The 18280-nt window shown below is 46.6% G+C and overlaps 1 protein-coding gene across 4 annotated transcripts in view; it reads right to left on the reverse strand.

Moving 5' to 3' along the window:
- The window catches only part of Mtmr14 (myotubularin related protein 14), a 47505-nt gene that overhangs the window by 17325 nt on the left and 11900 nt on the right, over window positions 1-18280 (reverse strand). For all 4 annotated transcript variants that reach the window (XM_075983227.1, XM_075983226.1, XM_075983229.1 and 1 more), the window contains exons 3-9: window positions 16570-16678; window positions 12440-12515; window positions 12043-12103; window positions 9762-9884; window positions 8622-8695; window positions 3995-4065; window positions 3370-3444 (exon numbers count right to left, since the gene is read on the reverse strand). In XM_075983227.1, the coding sequence (XP_075839342.1) occupies window positions 3370-3444; window positions 3995-4065; window positions 8622-8695; window positions 9762-9884; window positions 12043-12103; window positions 12440-12515; window positions 16570-16678 (589 nt within the window). The remainder of the gene's footprint in view (window positions 1-3369; window positions 3445-3994; window positions 4066-8621; window positions 8696-9761; window positions 9885-12042; window positions 12104-12439; window positions 12516-16569; window positions 16679-18280) is intronic.

Below are 18280 nucleotides of genomic sequence, written 5' to 3' on the forward strand. Positions count from 1 at the left end.
CAGGCAAAACACCCATACATACTAAACAACAAGATGCATTCCTGCCATGGCTTATGTCTGAAAATTCAGAGGAGAATTTTTGAGGGCTGTTTTTTTTTCTACTTTGCATGGATTCAGGGGATCAAATTCAGGGTGTAAAGCTTGGCGGCAACCACCTTTACATACTGAGCCACCTGGCTGGCCCCTTTCCCTTTTTAGAGATTGTCTTCCTATATTAGCCTAGGTTGGGCTGGAACTCACTATCTTTCTGCTTCTGCCTCCCGACTGGTGGGATTATACATATGTACTACCACCTCCTGGAGAAATAATATATACAGTGTATTTAGCAGACACTTTGTTTTATTTTAATAAGAGGCTCATTTAGTTGGGAGTCAGGAAATATATAATGCTGCCAAGAATCTGTTCTAGCCAAGTGAGAGGGCTAGACCAGGCACTCTGGAGCAGCCCACTCCCAATCTGAATTCCATAGAGGGGCCTGACCCAGTTCTGCAGAGCCTTTCCCCCTGGCTAGGGACAGCCTGTGCTCTCTTAGGACACAACTGCCTATCAGCGTTCTGGGCTGTGCAGAGAGGGTGGCGCATGTCAACGAGAGAGCACTTCCCGGGGGGAGGGGAACACGGCACCTGTAATTGCAATGGTTTTCCCAGGAATTTAAAGCAGACTCATTTACCTGACCCTCCCATGCCCCCAGAGAGTTCTGACCCACTTTTAGCAGCTCCAGAGACCTGCTGCAGCATTGTGCTAATAAAGCCATTACCAGCAGGAGCATGAGGGTCTCTTTACACAGCTGGCTCAACATGTCTGACACACTATTGCCAAGAGGTTTCCTCTGAGCTAAGCTTCTGCAGAGTGAGGACAGGAGCCATGGAGCATAAAGCCTCAGGTTAGGCTTGCTAGTAAAGATAGCAGCAGCAAGGGGAGGGGAGGGACCAAGCCTGGGGCTCTGCAGAGTGCCAAGTGTGCAGATCTAAAGGAGACTTTGATCAGAAAGAGACAGCATGTTCCCAGGGCTGGGCCTGGTTATCCATGGAGAGGGCTGCACTGGGAAGACCCAAACCGCACAGCTGGGCTGAGGGATGGGTCTGGCACCACCAGACTCTAAGATTTACAGGAGAGTAAGAAACAAAACACGTGAGACTACTGAATGTGAGCAGTGTCCGCCCCTGATGCTCATCCCATGCACTCCATGAAAAACCCTCCAGGAGCAGAGCAAAGTGAGTGTAAAGCGGAGTGAACAAGAGAGTCCATCACCCAGTGAGGTAAAGTATAAAGGAATCTGGGACCCCAAAGTTAACATGCTGAGAGGGCAGAGTGCACCCCTGGCAGAAGATGACATGAAGAGACAAAGTGAGGCAAACTGGCTTGACTGCTTTATTCAAGGAAGCATTCCTTTGACATGCCCCCCCCCCCCCAGCATGCCTGAATCACATTGGCGTTCCTGCTCTGCAGCCAGCTAACTAGTGGTCTGCTTCTCACTGCTGTGAAGGCACTCCAGCATGCCTTCTCAGAGAACACTTACAACTCAGAGATCCTAGTGAGGCCTGGGATAGGGCTGCCAACCCCATCTTCCAGGAAAGGCAAGGTCTGTTCAAAGCCAAGGAGCCCAATTGCAGCATCTCCAACTACTTAGAAGAGGTCTTACTTCCTCCCTAGAGACAGCCTTAGCAGGACCAACATACACCGCCCCTCCTGTCACCCCATTTGGTGAGTAGTTCATCACATCCATTTGGCACCTGCATTCAGGAAAACAGGCAGCTCCAGAGAGACCAGAAGGGCAGCTTAGGGTAGAGGTCACCTGAGAGCTCAGTACACAAACTGAGGAATGTGCAGTCTCTACTTGGCTATTTAACCTGTGAAACCATAGCCCAGAAAACAGGACCCCACAAACCTAGTCTTTAGATCACAATGAAGAGCACCAGCCTGCTTTCCCTCTCTGATGACGCTCTTATAGAAACACTTATTTAGGAGATACCTGACATTCCCCATCCCCCCTCCCCAGGCATGTACCCAGATAGCTGCCTGGGCATCTAAGCTGTTATTAAGGCTATTCAGAGATAAGATAAATCCCTGCCGGCGAGGTGGAATGGTAGGTAGAGGCATTTGCCACCAAACCTCATGACTTGAGTTCAATTCCCTGGAATCTGCATAGCAGGAAGAGAATTGGGTTAAGACAAATCCAGTCCTTGCCTTTACAAACTTCCTGGGTATCACATAAGAGAATGGGGCCTCCCGTTGCCTAAGAGGCAGGCCAGGTCTGAGAAAAGGAAACCTTAAGGCTGTGTGGAAGTTGTACAATGCAGGGCACAAATGAAAATGGTAGGGAGGCAGGATACTTTTGATAATCACCGGCTTAGCTGTCCTCCCGCGCCCTCTCTCCCTCTTTCTCTCTTCAGGGTATGGGGTGGACAGGTTTGGAGACAGGATCTGCTAAGTAGCCCAGGCTGGCCTCAAACTTGCAATGATCCTGAGTAAAGGATGACAGGCACGTACCCCAACACCTGGCTTTACGTGCTGGGGGTGCTGAGGAGATACACAAGCTGTGGGTTCTCTGTCCTCATGGAGCTCACAGAAGCAGATCTCTAAATCAGTAACTATAGCTCAGTGGAAAATTCCATGATATATACACCCAGGGGGCTAATGGGAAGGTAGATGCAGACATCCAACCATCAGGGATGGGGAGAGGAGGCAAATCAGGAAAGTCTTCCTGAAGTGGACACAGAGCCAATCCTGAAGGACAAGGTGTCAGCCAGACAGGAGGAAGCTGAGAAGGGGCAGGCTGCAAGGGAAACTCCCAGCAGCTGTCAGCTTGTGAGGGTTAAACAGTGTGGAGAGCCAGCTCTATCTTTCAGGTTTCTGCAGTCAAATGAGGTCAGGCAGCTCTGCACTTCCTCTAACAGAACCCATTAAAAAGAAAAATGAAAAGCTGCTAAGCCCAGATGTGGAAGAGCAGACTTTGTGAAGTTCCCTGGAAACAGATCCCCCTGGTGGACACAAATCACTGAGTTACGTTTGGAAGACTTTGACTCTCTGGGTCTGGAGCAAATAAGGAAAGCCATACACGATGTACAAGATAGTGCACACCTTTAATCCCAGTGCTCAGGAGGATCTCTGAGTTCAAGGCTGGTCTGATGGTCTACACAGTTCTAGGTCAACCTGGGCTATACAGTGAGACCTTGTCTTAAAAAAAAAAAACCCAACCCCAAAACACACACACAAATAAAAAGACAGTTCAATAGGCAAGCAGTTTCTCATTATCTGGGCTGTGGGATGTCAGAATACTACAACATTTGCACAAGGTCTCAAAGGATGGACAACGGGGTCCCTTGGTTACACCATCCCCTCATCCTGCCTGCATGATCAGGCCCTCACCTGATACTGGCTCCAGTCAATGTTCAGAGAGCGAGTCAGGAAGTCAGGGATGTTCAATGGGGCATCGACATAGTCCTGAGAACAGAATGACACTGTGAGATGTAATTGGCCAGCATATGTAGCTGTGGCGACAACAGGCCCCAGCCCTGGAGCTGTATCCACCATAGGTAGGACAACCCTCCACAGTGCTTGCCTCTTCTGGACCAGATGCCTGGGGCCCTCTGGAACTGACTGCTTAAAAAGCAAAGTGACCAGGTCACCATAGCTGAATGGAGTTTATCTGTCAGATACTGAAGTATCTGAGCTGCAAGAAGCAACAGCAAGCCACGCATGGCCTCTGGAGACTCCCTGTGCATGATCTCCTGCTTGAAGAAACAATGCTGTTTCCAGTCTTCACAGAGTGGAAGAAGAGGAAGGCTAATTGTTCCCTAATTTGGCTTTGAAGACTTTCTTTTATGGAGAGGCAGCCATGAAAAAGGGAGCAGAAAGGGTGTGCAGTGAGATATTAACACACACAAACAAGCAGCAGAGGAAGAGAAAGAAATAGCGAGACAATTCAGGCAAGAAGAATAAAGAAAAGGGTCTCCTGCTAAAAAGAAACATGGTTGAATATTGTTACTCATACCTGCTTCCAGTTAAATATGAGCCCTTCAGCCATGTAATCCCGATCCTTATACTCCTTGAAGAATTCACAGCCTGGAAAAGAAGGCAGCGTTATGGCACCTTATTAGCACTTCCTGGCCTGCTCAACAGCTCCCTTGCCACCTTTGACTCTAGGTGCTGGAGAACTCAGGAGCCATGAGCTCACCAGGCTTTCTGCATGGTGGCCCTGGGCAGGCTGAGGCTGACTGAAAGCTCCTGAGCACCACCATTTCCAGCTATACAAGGTCCCAACTGTCCTTGCACTATCTGTGTTCCTTGGTCACTACAGGCACCTCCCTCACTGCAGGTCCCTTTATCCTACAAGTTTCTAGTGCCAATCACAGCAGATAAAGGCAGTGCTCACAGCAAAAGTTCACTTTCTTGCAGAAGCTAAGGCAGCATTTTCGAAATGGGGGTAGCAATCCCAAACTACAGGGTTTCAGAGAGGACTGCATATCCTTACTCCAGAGGCATGGGCAGTGCCTGCAAGCTGACAAGTGCTCAGTGGACATCACTACTGTCAACCCAGCAGGGGGAGGGCACATTCTTCATCATTCAAACTTCCTCAGAAACTACCAGGTGGAGGCCTCGGCAACAGAGGGAGGAACTGTGCAGAGAAGAGCCTTTGGAAGCAGACTCAACTTAAAAAAGTACGGTTTTACCCACACCTATGACTGGGAATAAGTTGGTTAATGTCACTAAGCTCTGGTTTTCCTACTTGTGGGATGGTGGCTTTAGGTGAAATACAGTAATACATATAAAACAGTATAGTCAGTTGCACAGCTGTTTGGGTATCTGTGACATTCAAATGGCAATACATAACTGGCACTATACTGCTCTTGTGACAGGAATTCTTAGTGTCAACCTTGACTTAGTCAACCAGCTTTTTGTTTTGTTTTTCTGAGCAGGGTCTATGTAGCTCTGGCTGTCCTGGGACTGGCTATGTAGACCATCCTGGCCTTGAATTCACAGAGATCCAAACCTGCCTCTACCTCCTAAGTGCACCACCATGACAGACTCAGGCAATATCTTGTTCTGCAGCAGCCAGCTGTCTTGGTCAGAGAGGAGGCTTGCCCCTGGGCTATAGCCTGCCTTTGTGGGATGAACACAGCCATTTTGCTGAGTGGGCTCCTGTGACATAAAGTCACCGGGCAGGGGAAAGCAAATGCAGAGGGAACAGTTTCTTAGAATTACTCTGAGCTCCCCAGGTCTGCGTGTGCAGACTTCAGCAGGCACATGGGTTTGGTACACCAAGTCCAGTGAGAGCCCTTAATTCTGTGAGAGACCAGAGGCTGAATACTCAGGGAACTCTACAACAACCTTTAAGCTTGCTTCAAAGCAAAATGAGGGTCTTTGTGGAGAGAAAAGTGGGGACCAATCCATGTGCCAAATTTGGCTTTTATTTTATACTAATCCCCCAGGTTCAATAATGATTGAGAAGTCAGGAGATAATCTTCAGTCATAATACTTCAGCCTATTTTAGGGTGCCTCACCAGGAGAGAGAACAGCTATAACTACCAGGCAGGGGCCTTGAGCTTATGAGCCTGGGCTAAAAGGAGACACCAATTATCTCCCAGGGCACCATGAAGTGATTTGCTTTCTCATATCCTTACTTGCTAGATCAACTTCTGACAAAGCCCAGGATGCATACACTGTTTTTGTGAGAAACTGACAAAATTAAAACAGACTTGGTACCCAGGGCTGTGCCTGCTGTCATTACTTCAACAAGCTTCTGAACCCAGTAAGGACAAAGCAGGGGATGGCAACAATTCGCTCCAAAGGATACAAACCAGTGGGCAGTTTGGCCCCATCTATTCTCACACCCTGAAGGAAGAGTTGGGAGCACTGCCCATCTACATTATAAGTTAAACTGATACTATCTTTAGTCCCTGTATGAGCCTTGAAGACCTCACAGGACTCAAGTGACAGTCCTAAAAGGTCAAAGGTATGACTGTTCCCCCTGCCCTTGGTATGGACCTCAGAAGCCCAGACATGTAGTCATGATCCATCACGCTGATCCAACACCACAATTTTTTCTTTCACTTTCTATAAAAGGTATGACTTTCAATAACAGCAATTTTGTAAAGTGATACAGACATGAAAAAAAACCTCAAGAACACAAGCATGTTAACTAAAAAGTGCTTCTGCTCCTTTACCCCTCATGGCTGTGTCTGGATATTTCTTTTTCTTTTGATTGTCCCTGTACCCTCCTCCTGACTCATAAAATCATCAGATAAAGTACATAAAAATTTTGGGGATCTTTATGCCATCTTTTCTGCTCAGTTTTGGTAGTACATTTTCCTTAACATACTGGGAATATCAACCAAATTAATTCTGTACCCTACTCCTCACCTTTTGTTAAAACAGGGTCTCACCTGGCCTGGAGCAGACGACATAGATAAGGCTTGACCTCGAATTTGTAGTGTCTCTCTGCCTCTGCTTCTCAAGTGCCAGGATTACAGGTGTTTGCACCAGGTGCTCCTGTACACTGTATTGAGCTCTATTCTATTATGGAAGTACCATCATTTACTTCATTCTTATTCTGGTTAATGAGACTATGACCTGTGAATTTGCTATTACAGGCAGACATCATGCTAAATATCTTCAGCCCTAAGCCAGATGGACTGTAGACCAATGACAGGTTAACAAAGGGTGTTAACATTTGAGGAATATGTAGTAAGTTCCAAACTACAAACAAAGAGACCCTGTACTGATGGAGGAAGGTCATTGGTTAATTAATAAAGAAACTGCTTGGCCCTGATAGGTTAGAACATAGGTGGGTGGAGTAAACAGAACAGAATGCTGGGAGAAGAGGAGGTGAGGTAAGATGCCTCAGACAGACACCATGCAGCTCATCGCCAGGGCAGACGCGATGAAGCTCTGACCCAGGATGGATGTAGGCTACAATCTTCCTGGTAAGCGCACCTTGGGGTGCTACACACATTAACAGAAATGGGTAATCAAGATGTAAGAATTAGCCAGTAAGAAGCTAGAGCTAATGGGCCAGGCAGTGTTTAAATGAATACAATTTGTGTGTTGTTATTTCGGGGCATAAGCTAGCCAGGCGGCCGGGAGCCGGGCTGTGGGAAGAGGCCCGCAGCTCCCTCAACACTGTACTACTGCTACTGGAATGAAGCAATGGCACTAACACGTGGTACTAACTACTACGTTTCCTACCCATGCCCTTTTTGGAACTCAGCTATATAAACAAGCAAACGGATGCCTATTCCTTAGGGAGCACACCACATCATGTGGAGTAGCTGAGGCTACTCCCTAGTAGCCTCTCCTAGGAGGACGACACTAGGTCTGAAGCATCTGCAGAGCCACTGATGGCTCTAGTACAGAATGCAAGGGCATCAAGTGAGGAATGGATGCTTCTGGAAGAAGAAACTTTTGCCAGCACTGTCAAGCCCAGTGGCATCTTCATAACCTACATCAGTCCAAAGTTGCTCTTAGACAAGAGAAGGTTCCAAGAGCCTTTCTTCCCACAAACTCATCAGAACCGTAATTTAGAGTCTATTGGGGCTAGGTCTCTCACTTTATTCTGAAACAAGTGTCATTATTCCCATGTTATGAAGGATGAAAATGGTGCTCAGATAGGTTGAGGGGCTGGTTCCAGGGCACCTAGTGCCAAAGGCAGGGAGCTACACCTAGTCCTACAGGACGCCAAAAACAGAGCTGGCAGAAAAGAGCATCATGAAACTGCATGGAGGACACTGAGGATGCCAGATCATCGGGAGTGGGTCTAAAGGCCACTAGTCGTCTGATGAGGATATCTCTCACAAGAAGCTTGCTGAATTTGCAATTCTAAGAGAGGCTACTGCTGCCTGTTCTTGATAATGACTATAGGGCTCTAAGACTAGAAAGTAAAGTCCAAGCCCAAACTGAGGGAAGATGCCAGTGCTGAGAAGTGGGAGAGGCGTCAAGGAGGGAGGACACCTTGCTGTGATTGGCAAAGCCTGGGACCGATGTTCAACGACCAGCAGGGATGGTAGGGAACTAGAGTACTACTACACAGCTCCAGTTTTCAGTGTGAGAATATAGCCTGGCCACAGACACGGGATTGTGTGGCAGAGATCCAGAGTGGCTCTGTGGATACCAAAGTGTCCTATAATATTGGGAGGTTACTGTATAATTACTGATGACAGAGCACTCTTTGCTTTTCTGCTCCACAAACAGCACTGTCTGGGGTGATCCACAAATAGCTCTGGACATTCATGACAAGGCACACACCATATGGGACAGAGCAGCATGAATGATGGCTATGTATGAACATGTCATTTCCTCTTACGTGCATAGGCCATATGGATACACAAGATCTAGCCTTTATGACAAACCGGAGTTAAGCTTTTCCAAGTTCTAACTTATACCTGAGGGAATCTGAAGCTCAGAGAAGTAACTTTCTCAAGGTTGTGGCTCATGAATACCAACACCAGGTCCCACCTCTGGCCATCACTCCTTGGACAAATATACAACTCTGCAGGATCCTGCCTGACCCTCAAGAATTGACTGCTGTGACCTGGGCCCAAACGTCCATGCTGCCTGATACAGCTCCTCCCAAACAGTTCCTAGGACACCGAAGCACAGAAAGTTTGACCCTGTTCTCCTACCTGGATATGGGATAGAGAGGAGAGTGAAGTCTGCATAGCGCTGGGCTTTGTCCACTTTCTCAGAGGAGGTTACACTACAAGACAGGGACATAATGTGTTATGATATTCCTATACACACACACACACAAATACAGACTCCCAAATAAGTGTAACAATTTCTTACAATGAACTTTTTGCTAAAAAACTGTCCTTCAGACTTAGGAAGGACAGTCAGCAGCAAACAATAAAGAACTCTTCCCTGTCCCCCTTCAACAATGCAAATAAGAGGTCTTTTTCACTCTAACAAAGGAGCAGGCCTCAGCCAGTACCCAGAGTTGGAGGATAACCTTCCATAACAGCTCCATGGAGGCATGAGGCACATCCACTCTTGGTCCTGAGGGTGGGACAGAGCCGGACAGTAGGAAGGACTTCTCTACCTCCAAAGGCCACTCCTAAACATGGGAACATGGAGCTGAGCGTCGTTGCACACTTTCATCCCAGGATCTGGGAAGCAGAGCCAGGAGGATCCTTACAAATTCAGGGCCAGTGTAGGCTACATAGTTCAAGGCCAATCTTGGCCATATTTCAAAACACTATCTCAAAAATACAAAGATCAAAACAAAGAAAAGTAAAATAACAAACAAAAATCAAAATAAACCAAAATAACCCCCACAAAAATACAATAAACAAACAAACAAATAAATAAATGAAAGAGGCCAGGAAGATGGCTCAGTTGGTAAAGTACTTGCTATGCCTGCATGAGGTCTTGAGTTCAGACCCCCAGCACCTATGTAAAAAGCTGGAAGTGGCTGCAAACACCTATAATCGCGGTGATGTGAAAGCGGACAGGAGGATCCGCTGGTTTTCCAGCCAGCCAGGAGAGCTGAACTGGTGAGCTCCAGGCTTATTGTAAGATTGGTCTTGAAAACTCCAATGGAAAATGACTTGGGGAACATATCTGATGCCAATCTTTGGCCTCCACGTGCACCAACACACACATGTGGATGCAGGCACATCAGGAATGAATGAAAATGCAATGAGAGTCTGCACAGATGGCCCTCACACCAGCCCACCAAGCCAGAAGGGCCATGCACTATGGGCCAGCCCCGCCAATCATGAACACAGCCTGAGCCTGCTTCATGCCAGATGCCCTGTACTCACTTCATGCCAAACTTCACCTTCTTGTTCTCCACCATCAGGTCACAGATGTACTTGACGGATAGGTATCGAAGCAGCCTGATATCATAGCCTCTCACCTTATCAAAAAGGTGTGTGTCACCACTTCTGAAATAATAGCCAGAGAAAGGGGTTGAGATCCATGTTGATCCAGAGAAGTGTGGGGTAGGGAGCTATTTTGGAAAGTATGGATGGAGACCTCTGTTCAATTATCCAGAAGTCAGAGGGAGCAGGCAAGGAAGGTGACTTTCCAAGAGATTATCCCTGTCTCGGGACATGGTTCAAAGAAGAGCAATTTGCAGCCAGAGTGGGAAAGGGCTCTCTGCACTGCTTGACATTAAGCCAGAAGACTTGAGATAATCTCAGTTCTAAAAGGTATCAGGCTGGTGGCTCAGACTCTTTAAGCTTCCATTAGAGTTCATCTCCACCTCCCCCTTTTCCCTCTATTTAGGACCATTTTTAGCCATATGCCTTATGAATGTAACAGATTGAAATTTTTCAACAGATAAAGATTTTTTGGGGTGATCTGATCAGCTGGTTGTGAAATACTAGGTAAGTGAATTTCTTCTACTTAAACCAGGCCTTTGAAACAAACAACCCCCCAAATTCTCAGGCTACTTTCTGTTCCGCCATGCAGATATGGCAGCAGCAGAAAGAGTAAACAGTCACTGCAATGTGTTTTTAATGCCTGCTTCTTGATCACTACCAGGAGCCAGCTGCCTCCCTGAGAACTGTATGCTGTAGATGACCTGGCCAAGGCAGAAGTCACCTGACCTCAGGGGATGCCAAACATTCTTGAGTACAAGCCAGAGCTACTGCTTTCAAAGTCAGTTGCAGAACTTGGGCTTAGCAAAGTACCTGAGCAACAGTTTGGGCAGCGGATCTTACTAGGGTGCTCATGTGCATTCCAGAGATGCTGGATACCAGCTAAAGACTTTCCATGTGATAGCAACCACACAAAGGATATTTGTAGGCTTGTTCACGAAAAGACCATTTGAAAGGAGTAGAGTGAACTCATTTTCCCCCTTTAAAGGAGTAGAGTGAACCCATTTTCCCCCTTTAAAGGAGTAGAGTGAACCCATTTTCCCCCTTTAAAGGAGTAGAGTGAACCCATTTTCCCCCTTTAAAGGAGTAGAGTGTACCCATTTTCCCCCTTTAAAGGAGTAGAGTGAACCCATTTTCTCCCTTTAAAGGAGTAGAGTGAACCCATTTTCTCCCTTTAAAGGAGTAGAGTGAACCCATTTTCTCCCTTTAAAGGAGTAGAGTGAACCCATTTTCTCCCTTTAAAGGAGTAGAGTGAACCCATTTTCTCCCTTTAAAGGAGTAGAGTGAACCCATTTTCTCCCTTTAAAGGAACTCAGTGCTGCATGTCCGTAGTTCTAGAGCTTGGGAAATGGTGACCACCGGAGAGTTCAAGGTCATCCCTGGCTAAGCAGGAAGTTCAAAGCCAGGTTGGACTACACAAGACCTTGTCTCAAAATGCAAAAAAAAAAAAAAAAAAAAAAGGGGGGGCTGGAGAGATGGCTCAGAGGTTAAGAGCACCGACTGTTCTTCCAGAGGTCCTGAGTTCAATTCCCAGCAACCACATGGTGGCTCACAACCATCTGTAATGAGTTCTGGTGCCCTCTTCTGGCATGCGGGCATACATGGAGGCCGAACACTGTGTACATAATAAATAAATAAATCTAAAAAAAAAAAAAAAAAAAAAAAAAACCGAAAACAAAAACCAAACCAAACCAAACCAAAAAAAACCCAGAACTAGTCACTGTGGTTTTATGAAACCATCTCAAATGCTGCCCCCACCCCCAAACACACACATACCAAAGAAGGAAAACGTGTGTGTGTGACTCAAAATGCAATTGTGGGATACAGTGGCTACAACCCTGTAATTCAGTGCCAGGTGTGCTGTATGATACCCGGCAAGTTTACACTTAGCAGGCCAGCTGCATACTGCCACTGTGTAGGGCTCAAGCAAAGACTGACATCTAGGGCTGACCTTAGACCTGCAGCACAGAAACCCTGAGGTCATCGTATACTGGGATTCCAGCTACAGACTGCTCAGGTATCCAGCAGTGTCTTGATGAAGCTACTGGGTGGACTTAAACAGTGCTGTTTTGAGGGTATGGAGATGGAAAGCAGGGGCAAAGAGCCGATCCACTTATATAGACCAGAGATGAATACCCACTGCCAGAAGAGCATGGCTGCCACCAACCAGGCACCCATCCCAACCCAACCTCCTACCCAGAGTGACCGACCCCGCACTAACCGAAGAGCACAGTCCTCCTCCGTGACATCGTCCACATCTGCCCAGGTATCATCTGTTCCCCCTGCCAGAGAAACCAGTTTGTCAGCACTGAGGCTGGTATCATGGGCTCTACCCAGAGGTGTTCTTACCAGCCTCCTTCCTTGCAGGACCAAGTGTAGATAGCACCAATGCCCCTATCCCAGGTTCAGCCCTCCTATCTCCACCAGAATCCCATGCCCGTCTGTGTAGTAGTTTGCTTGCATCTGAAGTGAATCCCTAGTTTCTGCTGAGTGGAGTGCCCTGGCCTCTACCCTGCTTCATCACACCTGCTCCTTACACCACCGTGCCTGTGGCAGGACTAGTCCCTCTCACTAGGTTCCCAGTCTTAGACCCGCACAAAAGGCTGTTCAATATTCACCTGAGAAAAAATAGTTGTATCCAGAGCGTCCATACAGCTCTCCCCATCCAGCCAGGGTGGCCGACCTGCAAATGTGCTGGGAGACAAATAGCATTTTTGGGTCAGATGGTTTCTGAAGCATGCAGAGCTTAAAGAATGCCTAGTACCCCTTACCAGCACTGAGACCATCACAGTCAGTCTGAAGGATACCTAGAACTTTTTATTAGCCTACAGACTCTACACCAAAGGGGTCTCTCTCCCAGATTCCAGGTACCAGTGTTACTTCAATGATAAGTAAGACTTGAAGAATGTCCATATATACCAGGTACTGGGCACAGTACTGCCAAGTGACACCATCTTCTTACTGAATTCTGATTAAGACAAACATGGAAAGCAGCAGGGATAATCACTATTTCATGGATGAAGAAAAGTGGCGGGGCTGAAGCATCCTCTGGGGAGTCCAATTCCCAGCAACCACATGGTGGCTCGCAACCATCTGCAAGGAGATCTGGTGCCCTCTTCTGGCATGCAGGCATACATGCAGACAGAATACTATATACATAAATAATAATAATAATAATAACAACAATAATAATAATAATAATACAACTGGCCCAGGGTGGTTAAGGGATGTGAACAGTCATACACAGTGAGGGTCAGGTTGAGAACTGGCCCAAGCTCACATACCTCCAAGGGCCTGTTACTTATTAATTTGGAACTTTTAACATAGAGGGTAACTTTTATACTGAGGGAAATAATTAAAAGAGAAATACCTGGAATCTTAACTTTTAAAATGAACTTATTGAAACAATCCTGATGATATGTGGCTATGTTCTTAGCACTTAAGAGTAAGGGCAGTGACATCAGAAGTTTAAGGCCAGACGCAGTTACATAGTGGTTCTGAGGCCAGTCTGGGGTTCATGAGATTATCATAAAAAAAAAACAAACAAAACAAAAAACAATTTCCAAGGAAGCTCAGTGTGGTTCATGCCTTTAATCCCAACACTCAGAAGGCAGAGGCAGACAGATCTTTATGAATTAAAAGTAAGCCTGGTGACTGATCTATGTCTAATGGGAGCTCACCAAGGCCAGCTGGACTGGGACTGAACGAGCGAGCATGTGATCAAACTAGACTCTCTGAATGTGGCTGACAATGGGGGCTGACTAAGAAGCCAATGATAATGGCACTGGGATTTGATTCTACTGCATGTACTGGCTTTTTGGGATCCTAGTCTGTTTGGATGCACACCTTCCTAGACCTGGATGGAGGGGGGAGGGCCTTGGACTTCCCACAGGGCAGGGTACCCTGACTTCTCTTAGGACTGGAAAAGGAGGGAGAGTGGGGAGGGGGAGGGAAATGGGAGGAGGTAGACATTTTTAATAAATAAAAAAAGGATAAAACAAAACAAAAACAAACAAACAAAGAGTAAGCCTGGTCTACATAGCCAAGTTCTATGGGACAGCCAGGGCTACGTAGAGAGACAGTGCCTCAAAAAAACAAACCTCCAAATTACCAAGGCAACATAGTAGCTATTAAAAGGACTATGAGAAGTAGAAGCCAGTACCGTGTACATGCTAGGATAGTGCTCTAAATTTACCCCACTGCCTTGCTTTTTTTACTTTCTTCATCACAGAAGGGATCATTTTAGAGTTGGAATTCTAAAAGCCAAGCAATAGTATCTTTCTTTTAAAAGACTGTATTTGTACATCTGCATGATGTGTGTTTGTCGGTACTCAGGCCACAGTGTGCATCAGAGTATACAACTTTGTTTAGTTAGTTCTCTCCGCCCACCTTTATGTGAGTTCTGAAGATCAAACTTAGGTTGCCAGGCTTGTATAGTGGGAGCCTTTACCCACTGAGCCATCCTGCTGGCCTTTAAACTTCATTATTTAATTTAAGACTACGTCTTTAAATAGTGTGTTGAAATCCAGTAGTGTTTTGGGGGTGGTGGGAAATGGGAGATGTTGAGTGACACAGAAGCCAGCCAATCTAGTCTGACGGAAGGCTAGGAGAACTGCCCCCACCGCATTAGGAGAAAAGGGAAAATGTAAGATGACAGGGCAATTAAAGTTCGTTTCTGAATGTGTGACACAATCTGGAAATATAAAGTAGATTTCTGAAAGATTACAAAATATTGTCTACTGTAGGGTCCTCACATAAGGTAAAAGAAGTAAACAGTTGGCTGCTGTATGAAATGGGTGAAGACTAGGTCAACTGTCTGGCTCTTGCTGGCGGTGAGAGCAGGCAAAACGTAAGTAGCTGGGTATCATCTGGGGCAAGCTGGGTGCATTCCTGGAGATGTGGCCTGTCTGCATTATCTGCTTCCCTGTGTCTCTTGGGACCCCATCAAGAGACCACTATTGCTTCCAGGGTAGCGTTTTTACTTGCCAATCTCTGCTTGTGGTCTCTGTTCCAGAAGCCCATGGAGAATGGCTAGGGCTGAATTTCCTGCTGGTCTAAGCAGAATGAACTATGGTGGGGGCTACCTAATACTTCCTGGGTCTAACAGCATCCAAAATTCAGATTAAACTGCCATCTGTTGGGTATGGCAACACAGGCTTGAAATCTTTGGGAATCTCTGGATACTGGAGGATGGGGGGCGGGGGGGTTAAGGTCAGTCTAAGCTACAAAGTGAGATCCTGTCTCAAAGTAAAATTAGTTGGTAAAACACCTGTTATGCAACCATGAGAGCTTGCATTTGGTTCACCAACACCCACATAAAAAGCCAGGCGCGGCAGTACACACATATAATCCTAGAGCTAGAAAGCAGAGATAGCAGCACAAGGGTAGAGCTGACTGGTCAGGAAGCACCACTGAATGGGGCTACTCCGGGTTTATGAGAGAGATTGGCTCCAAAGTAAGGTGACAGGGATTGAGAGAATGACACCCAGTCTTGACCCTTAGCTTCCAAGCACGTGTGTGCACACAGGCCCCACATTCTTAGACATTAAATAATGCCTAACAGGGTCTGTAATTCTTACATAGGAGGCTGAAGTGGCAGGACTGTATAATTTTCTTCCCCCTTGCTTCACAGACCTGACAAGTTGAGGGAATTTACTTGCTAGTATTTCACAATCCCTTAATAGGCTAGGTCTGAAAAGTCTTAACTATTGAAGAATTTCAACTTCCCACATTCATAAGGCATGAGGCTAAGAATGGTCATGGGGAGGAGGCAGGAGATGAACTCTGATGGAAGCTTAAAGAGTATCTCAGACTCAGGGAGGGTAAGGCAGAAAGAATGCTATCAGTTTAAAGGAGAGCCTGGGCTACTAAACAAAACCCTGACTTTAAAAAAGAGAAAATCAGGAATTGCTTGGTGTTTCCCAAATGACAAAACTCCACCCAGGTCTTTGCTTCAGTTTAGAGCTGAAATTATGTCAATGCCCCCGTACTGATGCATTCACAAGTCCACGTCAGAAGTCAGAATAAATGTATTTCTCATTCTTCTGTGTAAGACACAAGGACTTAATGGAGCCCAGGCTGTCCCTAAACTCCTTGATTCTCTTGCCTCTACCTTCCAGGTATCGGGATTACAAGTGCGCACTGCCATGCCTGACTCAAATCTAGTTCTCTCGCTGTGTAAACTTGATCAAGTTGTTTGCCACTCTGAACCAACAGACAGTAAGACAGGTAAATGAAACCACATTATGGAGCTACCCTAACAGTCCTGTTGAGCACATGAACTACAAGGATTGGGACTTTTGTCTCCTTTACAGGATGATATATTTCAAGTTCTGAGATACTGCCTGGCACAAAGTACACATTCAATAATACCTGGCTAATCACGGGACTGAAAGAAGGAACAAACAGCATAATATTATCTGATTTAATGTACTCTGTAAACCAATGATGTAGGCTTGTGGAATAAATTGAGGCCACATGCAGGCAAAATGCCAGGACCTGACTTAGTCTAGCTCTATAGCATGGATTAGGGAGGTAGGAAGGCTCTGGTGTTTCATCCCTTCCCTATCTGAAAATCTCTTTCAGTTGGAAATGGTCTATTTCTCTGGCCTGTTTCCCACAGTGCCAGGTGTCCAACAACCAACTATCCTGCCTTTGGCTGCTAGAAAAGAAAAAGGATTTACAATTTTACATGAAGTCAGTAACCCAAAGACAGGGGACAGCAAATGAGGCTATGGGTGGGCCTTACCTTGCCTTTGAACAGGATCACTGGGCAGACAAACCGTCCTCTGCACCTGGCCATCTTGCTGCGGTGGATGAGGTCTTGCAGCTTGCTCACCTGCACGGTGCTCTGGAACCTAACATACAGGCAGAAGAGGCAGGTCAGCCGGACTTTCGGATGGGTACTCACGCAGGAGATGCGAAGATGCCTACACATGTCAAGCTTCTCTGGGACTCTGTTTTTGAGAGAAGTTCTCACTACATAGCCAAGGTAGACCTTGAATTCACTATGTAGCCCATGCTAGCCTTAAACTATATAGCCTAAGCTAGCTTTTTTTTTTTTTTGGTTTTCGAGACAGGGTTTCTCTGTGGCTTTGGAGCCTGTCCTGGAACTAGCTCGGTAGACCAGGCTGGTCTCGAACTCACAGAGATCTGCCTGCCTCTGCCTCCAGAGTGCTGGGATTAAAGGCGTGTGCCACCATCACCTGGCTCCTAAGATAGCCTTGAATTTGTAGCAAGCCTCTTAGCTCAGTCTCCCAAGTGCTGTGATCACAAACATGTCCACCACACCAAGTTTTAGTCACTAAAATTTAGCAAATGCCATTATTTCTGGACTTCAGATCACTGATATATTGAGTTTTTCAGGAAAAGAAAAACTTAATTACAAGTGTTATAATCCAAGTCACCCTGATTTAGTGCCTTTCCAATGAAAAAAACAAAGACATGCAAAGGACTGAAGAAGGAGGACTGCTATAAGTTCAAAGCTAGCCTGGGCTATATAGAGAGTTCAGGCCAGTCTGGGTCAAATAAGATTGCCTCAAAACACAAGCCCCCTCCCCAGCAAAATCAAAACCAAAATCAAAAACAAATGGAGGCTGGAGATGGCTCAGTGGTTATTAAGAGTACTGGTTGCTCTTCCAGAGGACCCAGGTTTAATTCCCAGCATCTGTAGCTCCTGCACTATGGGACTGTACGCAAGCCAGGAACTAAGCTGAAGACTTAAAAAACATGTACAAAGACAGAGACAAGGGGACACGGGTCATCCTTGATACAATAGTGCCAAGAATGCCCACTTTATTGTGCTCAGGGGCAGCTTATATTGGGCTCTGGCCATGCCCCAACTCTTGGGATCTTTCAGCTGCAGACCCACCAGCCTGCCATCCGGGTCTCATGCTAAGAGCAGCTGCAGACTGCTCAGAGCAGAGGAAAACAAGTTGATTACAAGAAATTCAGGGTCTGGTGGTCCACAGTCCCCAACACATCCCTCTTTTCTATATAATTATGGGCATGGAACAAATATGATAACAATTAATTGGAAATGCCCTAGCGAACATAGTCACTGTCCCAAAGTCTCTCTCAGCCAGGATGGCTCCACCAGGTCAGGCACCAACTTGGCTGGAGCGACATGTCTTGCACTGCTGGGAGGCATGCTCAATCCCGCCACAAACTCCTGGACATGCAGAGCTAGGAACCACAACCTCCTTCTCAGGCAGCCCAGCAGGGTCTGAACAGCTGCCTCTCTGCTTGCGGGGACTCTGGGAAGCAGGCTCACACTTGGGAATCGCAGAAGGGGCCCGAGCTCCCCCTGCTCCTTGGGCCCACAATGGCGGACAGGTTCCTGAGCCCTACTTCCTCCAGTAAACAATTATTTAGGGAATTTGGGCATCGTTCTCTAGACTACTTCCTGCTGATTGGGGGTGCTGTATCTTTGGGGGTTTTCCCAGCGACATTTCTGGGGG

This window comes from Microtus pennsylvanicus, chromosome 8, assembly GCF_037038515.1.
Source record: "Microtus pennsylvanicus isolate mMicPen1 chromosome 8, mMicPen1.hap1, whole genome shotgun sequence".
Taxonomy (NCBI): domain Eukaryota; kingdom Metazoa; phylum Chordata; class Mammalia; order Rodentia; family Cricetidae; genus Microtus; species Microtus pennsylvanicus.